The 12,062-nt window shown below is 36.2% G+C and overlaps 1 protein-coding gene across 6 annotated transcripts in view; it reads right to left on the bottom strand.

The window, feature by feature from the left end:
• Positions 1 to 12,062, bottom strand: part of LOC126884820 (ankyrin repeat domain-containing protein 17-like) — a 247,095-nt gene that overhangs the window by 100,174 nt on the left and 134,859 nt on the right. For all 6 annotated transcript variants that reach the window (XM_050651074.1, XM_050651075.1, XM_050651076.1 and 3 more), the window contains 3 exons: positions 6,883 to 7,285; positions 4,221 to 4,579; positions 3,245 to 3,453 (listed from right to left, as the gene is read on the bottom strand). In XM_050651074.1, coding sequence (XP_050507031.1) covers positions 3,245 to 3,453; positions 4,221 to 4,579; positions 6,883 to 7,285 — 971 coding nt within the window. The remainder of the gene's footprint in view (positions 1 to 3,244; positions 3,454 to 4,220; positions 4,580 to 6,882; positions 7,286 to 12,062) is intronic.

Raw genomic sequence — 12,062 nt, 5'->3', positions numbered from 1 at the left:
AAAAACAAATAACACTTAGACATTTACAAAACAACAAACATTTTAGGACATCATATCTCGCATAAAATTTGTAACTACCTGAATAAAATGCTTCACCAATTCTTAGTTTTTTACTCATTTTCAACTTGTTTTGAAATTATACATATACACTCCTGGCCAAAAAATGGGACACCTTAAAAATGGGTCATTTTTGATGTCTCGAATCTCCTAAACCTGTTGTCCGATTTTAGTGATTTTTTTAATATGTTATAGCCGTATTCTCTAAGAATATGGATGTAGTAATAGTGTTGCTAGACAGGTAAATTGTCATTGTATACCCGTTTTACCAATCAAACTGTGTTTTTTTCCTGAAAGTTCGTAACACCCTGTGGAATATTCTAGCATTTAAAAAATATTGAAATTAAAACTCAATTGTAGCCTTAGCCTTTCTTAACATTCTGCTTTTTGACTCATTCACTTATGTTGGATAATAAAAAAGTTAGGTACTTTGACAACTAGCCATGTTCTTCATCAATACAGGGTGTTTCTAAACAAGTGCGACAAACTTAAAGGGTTAATTCTACATGAAAAAATAAAGAGAGTTTGCTTTATAAACATATGTCCGCAAATACTTCGTTTCCGAGATACGGGATGTTGAATTTTTTCTTACAAACTGATGATTTATTTATTGCTCTAAAACCGGTTGAGATATGCAAATGAAATTTGTTAGGTTTTAAGAGGTACAGTAGAACTCCAATTATCCGGATCGCCAGTTATCCGGATCAGATTGAGAAAAAGAAAAAATCAAGTTTGTAAAAAAATAATTCATTTTACTGTGATTCAGTATTGTGTGTCAATATTACGTAATGTAAACTTTATCATTTACATATTGTTGTGTATACTATATTGTTTTTCATAATAAATACCGTATATGTTCTCCATTGTGTTTGGCTGTAATTACGTTTCTTTTCCGCAAAAGGCCTTTTTCGAGAAAAATCCAATTATCCGGATTTTTGATTATCCGGATCGGGTCCGGTCCCAATTAATCCGGATAATTGGAGTTCTACTGTAGTTATTTCACATTTTTTGACATACAAATAAAAAATTTATATTCGCCACTGGCGTGCATACAGGTAATATGACCGGGTAATATGACCCGTATGCACGCCAATAGTGAATATAAAATAAATAATTGTACGTCAAAAATGTGCAATGACTGCCTCTTAAAACCCACCAAATTTCATTTGCATATCTCATCCGGTTGTAGAGCAATAAATAGATCGTCAGTTTCTAAGAAAAAACTGAACACCCGGTATCTCGGAAACAAAGCATTTGCAGACATATGTTTATAAATCAAACGGTCATTATTTTTTCATGCAGAATTACCACTGAAAGTGTGTCGCACTTATTTAAAAACACCCTATATTGATGAAGAACATGGCTACTTGTCAAAGTACCTAACTTTTTCATTATCCAACATAAGTGAATGAGTCAAAAAGCAGAATGTTAAGAGAGGCTAGGGCTACAACTGAGTTTTAATTTCAATATTTTTTTAATGCTAGAATATTCCACAGGGTGTTACGAACTTTCAGGAAAAAACACAGTATTATTGTTACACCCGGTATACAATGACATTTACCTGTTCAGCAACACTATTACTACATCCATATAGGGCTTTTCATTCACAGTCATTTGTTTCGAGCTTCTGTCATGTGTCACATAATATTAATATATCTACGTCATATGTTATTGGTATCCACAATAATACAAACCAAAGATGTATGACGTAGATATATTAATATTATGTGACACATGACATAAGCTCGAAACAATTGAGTTGATGAAAAGGCTCATTCTTAGAGAATAAGGCTATAACATATTAAAAAAATCACTAAAATCGAACAACAGGTTTAGGAGATTCGAGACATCAAAAATGACCCATTTTTAAGGTGTCTCGGTTTTTTTGGCCAGGGGTGTATATTATTGTGTGTGTGGTGATTCTGTAACAAAATCATTATCGACACAGGAGAACTACATTATTTATAAAATACCTTGTGAATGCAACAAGGTTTATGTGGGAGAAACCGCAGGACACTAAGAATTAGGATAAATGAGCATGAATCATACATTAAAAACAGAGACTAACATCCCAGATGTGCAAACATGCCTGATATGATGAGCACATACTCCATGGAGTCAGCAATAACAATATACCAGCATAACAAGTAATAACAGGTCAGAGACACATCATAGGTATAAAAAAGTTCTGAATTTGATATCAATACGAGAATACAGTAACACCTTTCAGAATTTTACCTCAAAACATGGCTAATGCCTATAAGATCGAGGTCATAAATCAACTGTCAAATTGGTGACACTCGGCCATAGAGGTATATATTAACATAGAGGGAGCCTACCTTCCGCGCTTCCTGACGACAAGATCTCATGGACTGGTTTGCTGCATCTCTTTTTAACACATGTATCGAAAATCTATGATGACATTCAGTGTGAATATAGGCACGGAAGAGGAGGACAACTGTAGCAGCTTTACTATGCGTAAGAGTGAAACAGCACTAATCCAAATAAAAAAGATGGTGTCGTCACTTCGCTCTGAATGACACTCTCTCTATGCTAATATTTAACTCTATGCACTCGGCGCCAATAATTATTTACAGGTTAACGCGTCAATATTATTTTAGAAATTTTTGATTTTCGAGTTGGAAGTGGAAACGTCAAAATAAATGTAAAACGTAATTCTTGTTACAATCAAGTAGTTTAATTCAATAAAAAATAATATTTAAACAAAAATTGCGACAAAAACAGTACTAAAGGCATTGCTTTTCTCAAGAAGGTGGTTTCGGTAGTTCAAATGTATGCTTGTATGATGCTCATGCACTGCGTTTAGTTTTCACTTAGATATACGAACTTGAAATGGCAACACCGCCGGCTTCCCACATACATACTATAATTCAATAAGCTATGCTTTATTATTATAATCTATAGACATGTAACCATTAAGTTATGAAATCGGCATAGAGTATCAATTTCATATGAAAAATAGTGGTGGCTATATTCTTGGAAAAGCGTTACTTGTTAATTGCTTAAATTATTCATTAATTAAATTAAGTGAAATAATAAGTAATGTTGCCGATTTTAGCGCGTTCTTCACTGTGGTGTATCTAATAAAAAAGTAAACGCTGTGTATAAGCCTAGGCTCTATTTTTTTGTGGTACATTTCAAAGACAATTAAAGATGGAGATCTTACCTGTTGGGCTTCGGCAGATGTGAGATTCCCATCGAACACGGCTCCAGTCGATCGACTTTTCGGTAAAATTTTCCTACCCACCGAAACTTTCGACTGATCTGAATTCCTACTGGGCTGCTGCTGGACTTGTTTATTTGAGTCTATCGGCGAATTGGTTGCTTCTTCTTGCTGTATTATACGGACTGCGTCGGGAACTTCTTGTAAAACGGCTAGATAATAAGCAATTTGTATTTTTATTGTTAATAATATAATTTTACACAGCCCGATAAATCTGATACCAGATATTCAGAAAACAGACTACATATATATACTTTTCCGAAGATTTTTGATGCGCTGAATACGAATCTGATCTCCAAATTGTCGAATTGCCAATGGTTTCTAAGATATCCTAACCTAAAAGTGCAAACAGGTGTTTTTGAGGTTATGTAGACTCTTTTTCTATCCTAAAATAATAGGCATAACAACGCAGTTGAGTTTGCTTCAGGGGTGGTTTGTAGGGATTGATAGGGTTAGAGGTGTTTTGTTTTGATCAGTAAACAGAATAATAATGTATGTGTTTTTATTTTAATATGATATAATATTTGCAATTAACCTTACGGATTCCAGGGTTAGGTGGCTTTGTCTGCTTGTGAACTGAAAGGGATGGTTTCTACGAGTTGGCTGAGTCGGAGGTGTGTACTTATAGGGAGTGAGACATACTTCAAAATAGTTACAACAGTTTCTGGGAAAAAAGTTAATATTACGATACTACAAGCATAACCTCAAAAGCGGCCAAAAACTGCTATTTTTGCACTTTTAGGTTAGGATATCTCAGAAATCAGGGCTAATTTGGGAATTTGGAGCCCAGATTTCGATTCAATGCACAAAAACCTTCTGAAAAGCAAATTCTGATCTATAAGTCCAAATAAAGGTCAAATTTTGCCGGACTATGTTATTAAGGAATGAGTAAATCAAGTTTAGTGGAATGTGCATTTACCTGTTGGCGGTTGGAAGAAATTGATGGGCTGCGTAGGCAAGCTGGGCGCTAGGGTGCCCGGCGGTAAAGGTGAATCTCTACTACCAACCTGGCCGGGTAACATGGACAAATTGGTAGCAGCCGTGGCCCCTTGCTGGTGCTGATTAAGCATCATAGGTTGCATCGAGTGAGGGTAGTCAAGAAGCAGTTGCACAACGTTGGTGTGGCCCCCTTTGGCAGCTTCGATCAACATGGTGGAGTTGTCTTTCAGTTTGTGGTTGGGATCGGCGTTGTGGCTCAACAGGAGCTCGACGACGGGAAGGTGGCCTCCTGCACAGGCGAGCGAGAGTGGGGTGTGGTCGTTGTTGGTGGTTTGACGCCTAAACAAAATAGAATAGACGTTAAATATACATAGAATAGACTAAAAAGATATATCTACTAAAGGCATGACAACTATGACTTACTATGCTAAATGACTACCGATAAATTTAGAATTGAGCGAGGAATTAGACAGTGCGACACCATCTCCTCCCAACTATTTACTGTAGCTCTGGAATATGCATTTAAAAAACTGGACTGGGCTAAAAGGGGAATAAATATTGATGGTGAAGATCTGAGCCACTTATGCTCTGCAGATGACATTGTCATTATAGCCGAGAGTTTAAAAGAAGCCTACAAAATGATGGAAGAATTAAAACAGACAATAGAACAAGTCGTCCTGAACATAAACGTTCAAAAAACAAAATAAATGACCAATTTAGTTCTAAGTATGTTACGAGAGTAGGTGAGCATTGAAGTACATCAGGTTTGTAGCTATATCTATTTAGGGCCTGAAATTAGAATAGGAAAAGACAATCGAACTTGTGAAATCCAGCGTTGAATAGGCTTGGAATGGGCAGCATTTGGCAAAATGTGACATTCTAAAAGGAACGCTACCGATTTGCTTGAAGAAAAAAGTTTACAACCAAAGCATGCTGCCGGTGATAACATATGGTTCCAAAACCATAACTTTCACTAAATATTCTGCAAATAAATTGAGAACAACCCAAAGAAAAAATGGAAAGAGCAATTTTGGACACAACAGGAAGAGATATGGAACCAAATATAATAGTGAGAGCGAGGACCAAAGTGACAGATGTCATAGAAAAAATTGCACAAGCCAAATGAAGATGGGATGGACATATACATGTTTAAATGATAATAGGTGGACCAAAAGACTCATAGAATGGAGACCTAGAGAAGATAAAAGACACCGATGTAGACCACCACAAGATGGATGGATGACTTGAGAAAAACAGTTGGAAATTGGATACAGAAGGCACAAGGTAGAGAACAATGGAAGAATATGTAGAAAAGTGGATACTGTTGGAGTATCCAACAGTGGATACAAGAGGTTGAGGATGATGATGATGCTAAATACAACAATACTGTGGCAAATGTAATATATTTTTGCAAAATTTTGGAATGTGATTAATTCATAAAACAATTTTAATACTTCTTGTTTTCAATACAGATTTCAGTCATCTACGAATAACTTCAATGACTTTTGATGTAAAATAATTAGGGAAGCAAGAATTCTACAGTTTAGAATTTCCCATTGGGTTTCCTATGTCCCATTTTACGATTTACCACCCGGTATATAATAAATAAAATATATTTAATCATAAGAAAATAATCGTTTCGTGTTATTCAATTCGAGTCTCTTGCCATCCTCTGACATCTGATGTTTCGGAATATATTCCTTGTCAAAGAGGCTTTACAAGAAGACTGAATTGTACCATAACGAAACGAAGAGGAAGTGCAAATATTAAAATATTTGCACCGGAGTATGGTTAGACTGTCATCTAACGGGGAATGATGAAATGAGTGAAAAATAATTTTGACCACGTCCAAGTAATCTGTTAACCGAGATACACTAGTACCAAGCGGCGCCGCTAGGAGAACACTCCAATAATTCGTTGCAGATTACTTATATGAAACGTGGTCATTTTGTACTGTAAAACCGAGTAAGGTATGACAAAAAGAAAATAATCGTTTCGTTTTGATTCAATTCGAGTCTCTTGCCGATCGACATCTGATGTAAGAGGATGGCAAGAGACTCGAATTGAATCAAACCGAAACGATTATTTTCTTTTTGTCATACCTTACTCGGTTTTACAGTACAAAATGACCACGTTTCATATAAGTAATCTGCAACGAATTATTGGAGTGTTCTCCTAGCGGCGCCGCTTGGTACTAGTGTATGTCAGTTAACAGATTACTTGGACGCGGTCAAAATTATTTTTCACTCATTTCATCATTCCCCGTTAGAGGACAATCTAACCATACTCCGGTGCAAATATTTTAATATTGGCACTTCCTCTTCGTTTCGTTATGGTACAATTCAGTCTTCTTGTAAAGCCTCTTTGACAAGGAATAGATTCCGAAACATCAGATGTCAGAGGATGGCAAGAGACTCGAATTGAATTAAAACGAAACGATTATTTTCTTTTTGTCATACCTTACTCGGTTTTAGAGTACAAAATGACCACGTTTCATATAAGTGATCTGCGACGCATTATTGGAGTGTTCTCCTAGCGGCGCCGCTTGGTACTAGTGTATCTCGGTTAACAGATTACTTGGACGTGGTCGAAATTATTGGTCGAAATTATTTTTCATTCATATTTAATAATAATTCTCTCACCTAACATTAGCTCCTTTGGATATAAGGAACTGCACAGTGCACATATGCCCAGCACGACAAGCCTTCATAAGAGGAGTCCTTCCTCCCTCCGACTCGTGCTCTAAGTCTGCCCCATACTGTAGTAACAGATCCGCGACGTCGGTATGGCCGTTTTCACAAGCATAAGTCAACGCCGTGTCACCCGTCTGCGTTTGGGCGTGAAAATTGGCTGCATTTTCCAATAGGAATCTAACAAGATCTAGATGGCCTTCTTGAGCAGCTTCCATTAACGGTGTGGACGCTCCTAGTTCGATGTCCGCTCCTCCTTTGAGAAGGATATCTGCTACTTCCATAAAACCGCCACAGCACGCTAACGTTAGAGCTGTTTCTTGAGTCTCGTCTGTTTGAGCGTTTATGTTTGCACCTGCAACAGAATAATTTGAGGTAAGTTGAGGAAGAAGTTCATATGTATATCCTATCCGAATGTACTTATAAAAATAACATCAAAAAACGTTACAAGAAAAGAAAAAGAAAAAAAAAAGAAAATAATTCTACAAAGAGATATGTAAATCGTCAAAAGTATCAAGGCACCTGGTCCAGGAAACACTAACGATAACCTTCCGCCCGGCATTCAACAGCTCGATAGCAGAGCCTAGGGAACATCCATAAACTACGTCGTAAAAATTTTGGAGTTTTGAATACCCTCCCCCCCTTCCGTCGTAAAGCGTCGTTTGCAGTTGACCCTCCCCATACCGACGTCGCAATTGCAACTCATGACCCCCCTTTTTAGTGATGTTTTTTAATTCCATGTTATTCCTAGATTTTTAAAAGTTAGCTCTCAAAGTTTATTTACGAATGTATCCAAATCAGTATTACTATGTAGCTCATTAATATCCGCGTACTCTCTCAATTCACTGTACAACTAATAATAATTAGCTTTATAGGGACAAAAGACAACACTTTTATCGGAGTTTCTATACTTTCTTAACTGCATCATATAAACCTTGATACTTATTTTGTTTTAATTTCAATGCCACTTTTTTTATTAAGTATAAATAGACACAATGTACTAACTAAATAGAATAGAATATTTTATTTCTATTCATTCTTTTAGAATTTTTTCACACAGAGTATTCAGTAAATAAGTGAACAGTTTAATATTTATTGCTTCCAGACGTTGTTCTGAAAAGAAGCGTTTGTTTAAAGACATAGGATAATGTTTTATTGTTTGTTATTCTGTATAAAACTGCTAGCAATATTACTGGCTGTGAGTGATAAAAACGAAATGAAAAGTATGCGATAAAAGTAATATACAAATTCTTTTTCATTCTAAAATAGGGTATATTTTTTATATTCGTGAACTTCAAACGACGTCGGATGTGCACTTATGGCCCCCCCTCCCCCCTGTCGTATACCGTCGTAATAAGCAAACTCCCCCTCCCCCTTTTCAACGACGTAGTTTATGGATGCCCCCTACGCGCTTCAATACCAGCGCAACCCCACTATGTTCCACTTCTACTCCGAGGCAGCCAGGTGTGGGGCCACCGAAATGGTAGTTAAGGTTAAGAAGAGAACCGAGAAAGAACAATCAGTCTTGCGGTAATCAAGCTCTAGACTCCCTGGCTAACTAGTGTAGTGAACAGGTAGGCCAATCTGGGTGGTGGAACTCTGTAGTGAAGAGATGCTCCGCTCGTAATTGAACAGGATCCGTGTAACCGCGTAGTGAACGGTTACCGCCATCTCCGCTTCTGAGTTGTATGGGTGTCTGTATAGTTATTGATATTTTGATTGTGTGAGTATTTGTACTTACACTGGAGTGAAGTGTAATTAGGTGCGAGTCTTTGCGTAATTGATTCTTGTATTACATTAATTGCATTTTCTTTTGATAGTAATAAATACAATTTTATTTTTCTTTTTGTCGCCAAGGGAGCTTTTTCCGGAACGGGGCGAAGATAGAATGTTATTTTATTTTATTCTTCTAAGTTTAAACTGTATATTAATATCCTCAATTCATTTATTTTATTTTAACCTGTGTTTTACTGACTCTGTTGTTCTGAAAGAACTAAACGTCACAACACTGCTGAACTAAAAAAATCAGCAAAACAAAAATTATATTTTGTTGTGATGAATTTTTTAGTCTCTCACAACTAGGCTAAAAACGCCTAGTATAACTTTTTCAAGTTGCATTATCGGAGCGGGAATCCCAGAAGAATGGGAGATATCAAACACAAGACAGACAGAAGGAATGTCAGTAACAACTATAGAGGAATCGCTGTGACACTCATGTCAGTAGAATATAATATATTCTATATTCCATATTATATATTCCATATTATGGAAAAATTATTAAAGGTAGGATAGAAAATGAATATAAAGACATAGAAGCCAAAGAACAAGTGGAATTCAGGGTAGACAGATTGACCATTTATACTGCCTAGACAAAGACAATTGAAAAGAAAATTGTAGTTAACCAGGAAGTACATTTATGTAGACTTGAGAAAGGCATATTATGACAGTACCTCACAAAACAAACTATGAAAAGCATTGGAGAAAAGTCTCAGGAACGAATCCAAATGCGACATTCACAAATATAATCGTTTCATGTCAATAAACTCACAAAGAAATCATCTCAAACGGAGTATCCGGTAGAAGTATCTCGAAACAGTGATTTTGCTTTGGCAAGATCCCCACATTTAATGGAATAGGTATCGGTTAAAAAATAAATGCGAAATATATGTAGTCGTTCAGTCTACCTTCTGCGGTGCGTGAATCATGAGAGGGAATATCTAAAAATATTTCACATTAGTCTGTCCTGTCGTCTTGGCATGTAACCAATAACTATACCTGTGCGGCAACGTGCCGCTTTCGTTTGGAATCTAATTATTGTTGTCTCTATTTTATGCCCTATCACTTATCGGCAAGAACTCCACCTATTATAATTATTAATAAAACACGCAGAGAAGAGTTTTTGTATCACTTAAAGGTGACGTCACAAAATAATATGTGACAGTGTTGCTAAGATTAAGATGTAGGTATCTAAGATTTTTCTGTCCACATTATAGCTAGGAAGTCTTATCGAATTAGGGATAGCTCATTTTGTCTCAGGCTTTCTGGTGCCATATTTAATACAGGAGGAATGTATACAGTAGAAATATTGATAGAGTCAATTGTTTACATAAAGTAATTCCGTGATATTCTTAATTCTTTGATAACGAAGGTATCAAAAGGATTGAGCTCTGATGGGACTCTTTCTGTGTAATCGAGCCTTAGTTGTCTTATACAGATGTTCACGTAGACCCAGCTGTTTTGTTTTCTAGGTGGTTTTTCGGAATAACACCAGTGGTAGATAGAATAATTGGTACTGTCTGGGAACTTTCCATTCTCTTTATTTGTATTTCTAGATCTCTCTATTTGGTGATCTTTTTGTTGTATTTAACATGCAGATTATTGTTGTTAGATATTGCCACATCTATTAAGGTACGATTCCGATAACGACTGCAGACGGCAATTGCTGTTGTCGCCGTGACAAACATCACTACTTTGTACTATTAAGGTACGATTCCGACATCGACGGCAGGCGGCAACTGTAGACGGCAGTTAAAGTTGTCGACATGACAGGCGTCACTACTTTGTACTATTAATTTGTATGAGACTGATTCCGACATCTAACTGCAATTGTTATCCGGCAGAACGTCAGTTGGTAATAATTGAAGGGGTCAGAAGCAAAACCGCCTAAGCAACAAAATACACATTTTGAGAAATAAAGCATCAAAGTTTTTGCTCCTTTAAAAATTCTGGACGTTCAAAATAAAATTTTTTAAAGTATTAAACAAGTCAAAATTAGTATAAAATTTTAAAGATACTTCTGGCAAGAAAATTTTTTTATTTTTTTACCTTTTGAGAAAAAAATGCACTTAGGTTGTTTTACCTTTAAGCATAAATGACTTATAACACATAAAAGGAACTAAACAAAAGCTTAATTTTCAATTATTATTTATTTTTTCTTAAAAAAACACAAATTTTACTCTTTTATAACACTAAAGCTACTTATAATCTGACAAAAAATCTATGTACTCGTCTTGTTCGTCGTTAACCTTCCGCTACCGGAGGGGGGTACAGATTGTACCCCAAATTCGATTTTTCATGAATAATTTTTAAAAATGTTGGAATTTTGTTTAACTGTTCTAGTTACTTCTTCATTGGGATGTGTAAAAGCATATCCAACCATTTGTTTTCAATTTGACATATTTTTACCTATGAAAAGTGCAGCACTGTGCTTGGAGTACAAGTTGTACCCCCTCCGTCAACCGCGGTACAGTTCATTGCGGTCGACGCCACTGACTAAACCAGACGTTTTGCGCACGGCACCAAACCTGTTGTTTGCAATAACACACAAATCAGTTCTGTGGATGACTTAGTGCTAACATACCGTTTTAGTTTATCCATTTGTGATTACACGATTTACCGATATGTCGAAAAAAATAAAGTTAGACCTTCGGGGAAAGAACAGGATCGTGAAACTGCAGTGCAGTGGTTAGAGGAAAGTGATGATGATTACCTTTCTGAAAGAGATAGTTTATCGGATGATTCAGAATTAGATGATAATTTAGAAGTAGCGGAATATGAGCATGAAATTCTGCAGGTAATTTTTATTTTTGTTTTATGTACGATATTTCTATCTTAAGTTTATTATATTTTAGCCATCTGAGAGCGACAGTAATGATTCTGATAAACCAGTTTTGGGGGCAGTAGATTCCACATTTATTTCCAAGAATGGTACAGTTTGGAAAAATCGTCCTTTACGAAAAACTAGATGTCGCACAAAAAACTTGCTCGAAAAACCAGGGCTTACAGAAAAATCTAAAAATGTCGCTAAAATTAGTGATTGCTTCAAATTATTTGTAGATGAGAAAATTGTAGAGATAATCGTCAAATGTACAAACCAGAAAGCGGAGAAATACATTCAGGATTGGAATGGGAAAAATCCTAATAAAACAAGAACCTGGTTGCCCACTGATTCAGTGGAAATTTATGCGGTCTTGGGACTCTTGATTACGGCGGGTGCGCTAAAAGCCAATAGGGAACCAGTGCACTTTTTGTGGTGTCGAAACCCTTTGTACAGTCGATCTATTTTTCCGGCTGCCATGTCACGCGACCGATTTCTAGATATAATTTCACTTATGCGATTCGATGATTTGAAC

The sequence above is a fragment of the Diabrotica virgifera genome, chromosome 5 (genome assembly GCF_917563875.1).
Source record: "Diabrotica virgifera virgifera chromosome 5, PGI_DIABVI_V3a".
Classification (NCBI taxonomy): Eukaryota; Metazoa; Arthropoda; class Insecta; order Coleoptera; family Chrysomelidae; genus Diabrotica; species Diabrotica virgifera.
The sequence above is the reverse complement of the archived record's forward strand: the minus strand, read 5'-3'. Positions and strand labels throughout refer to the sequence as shown.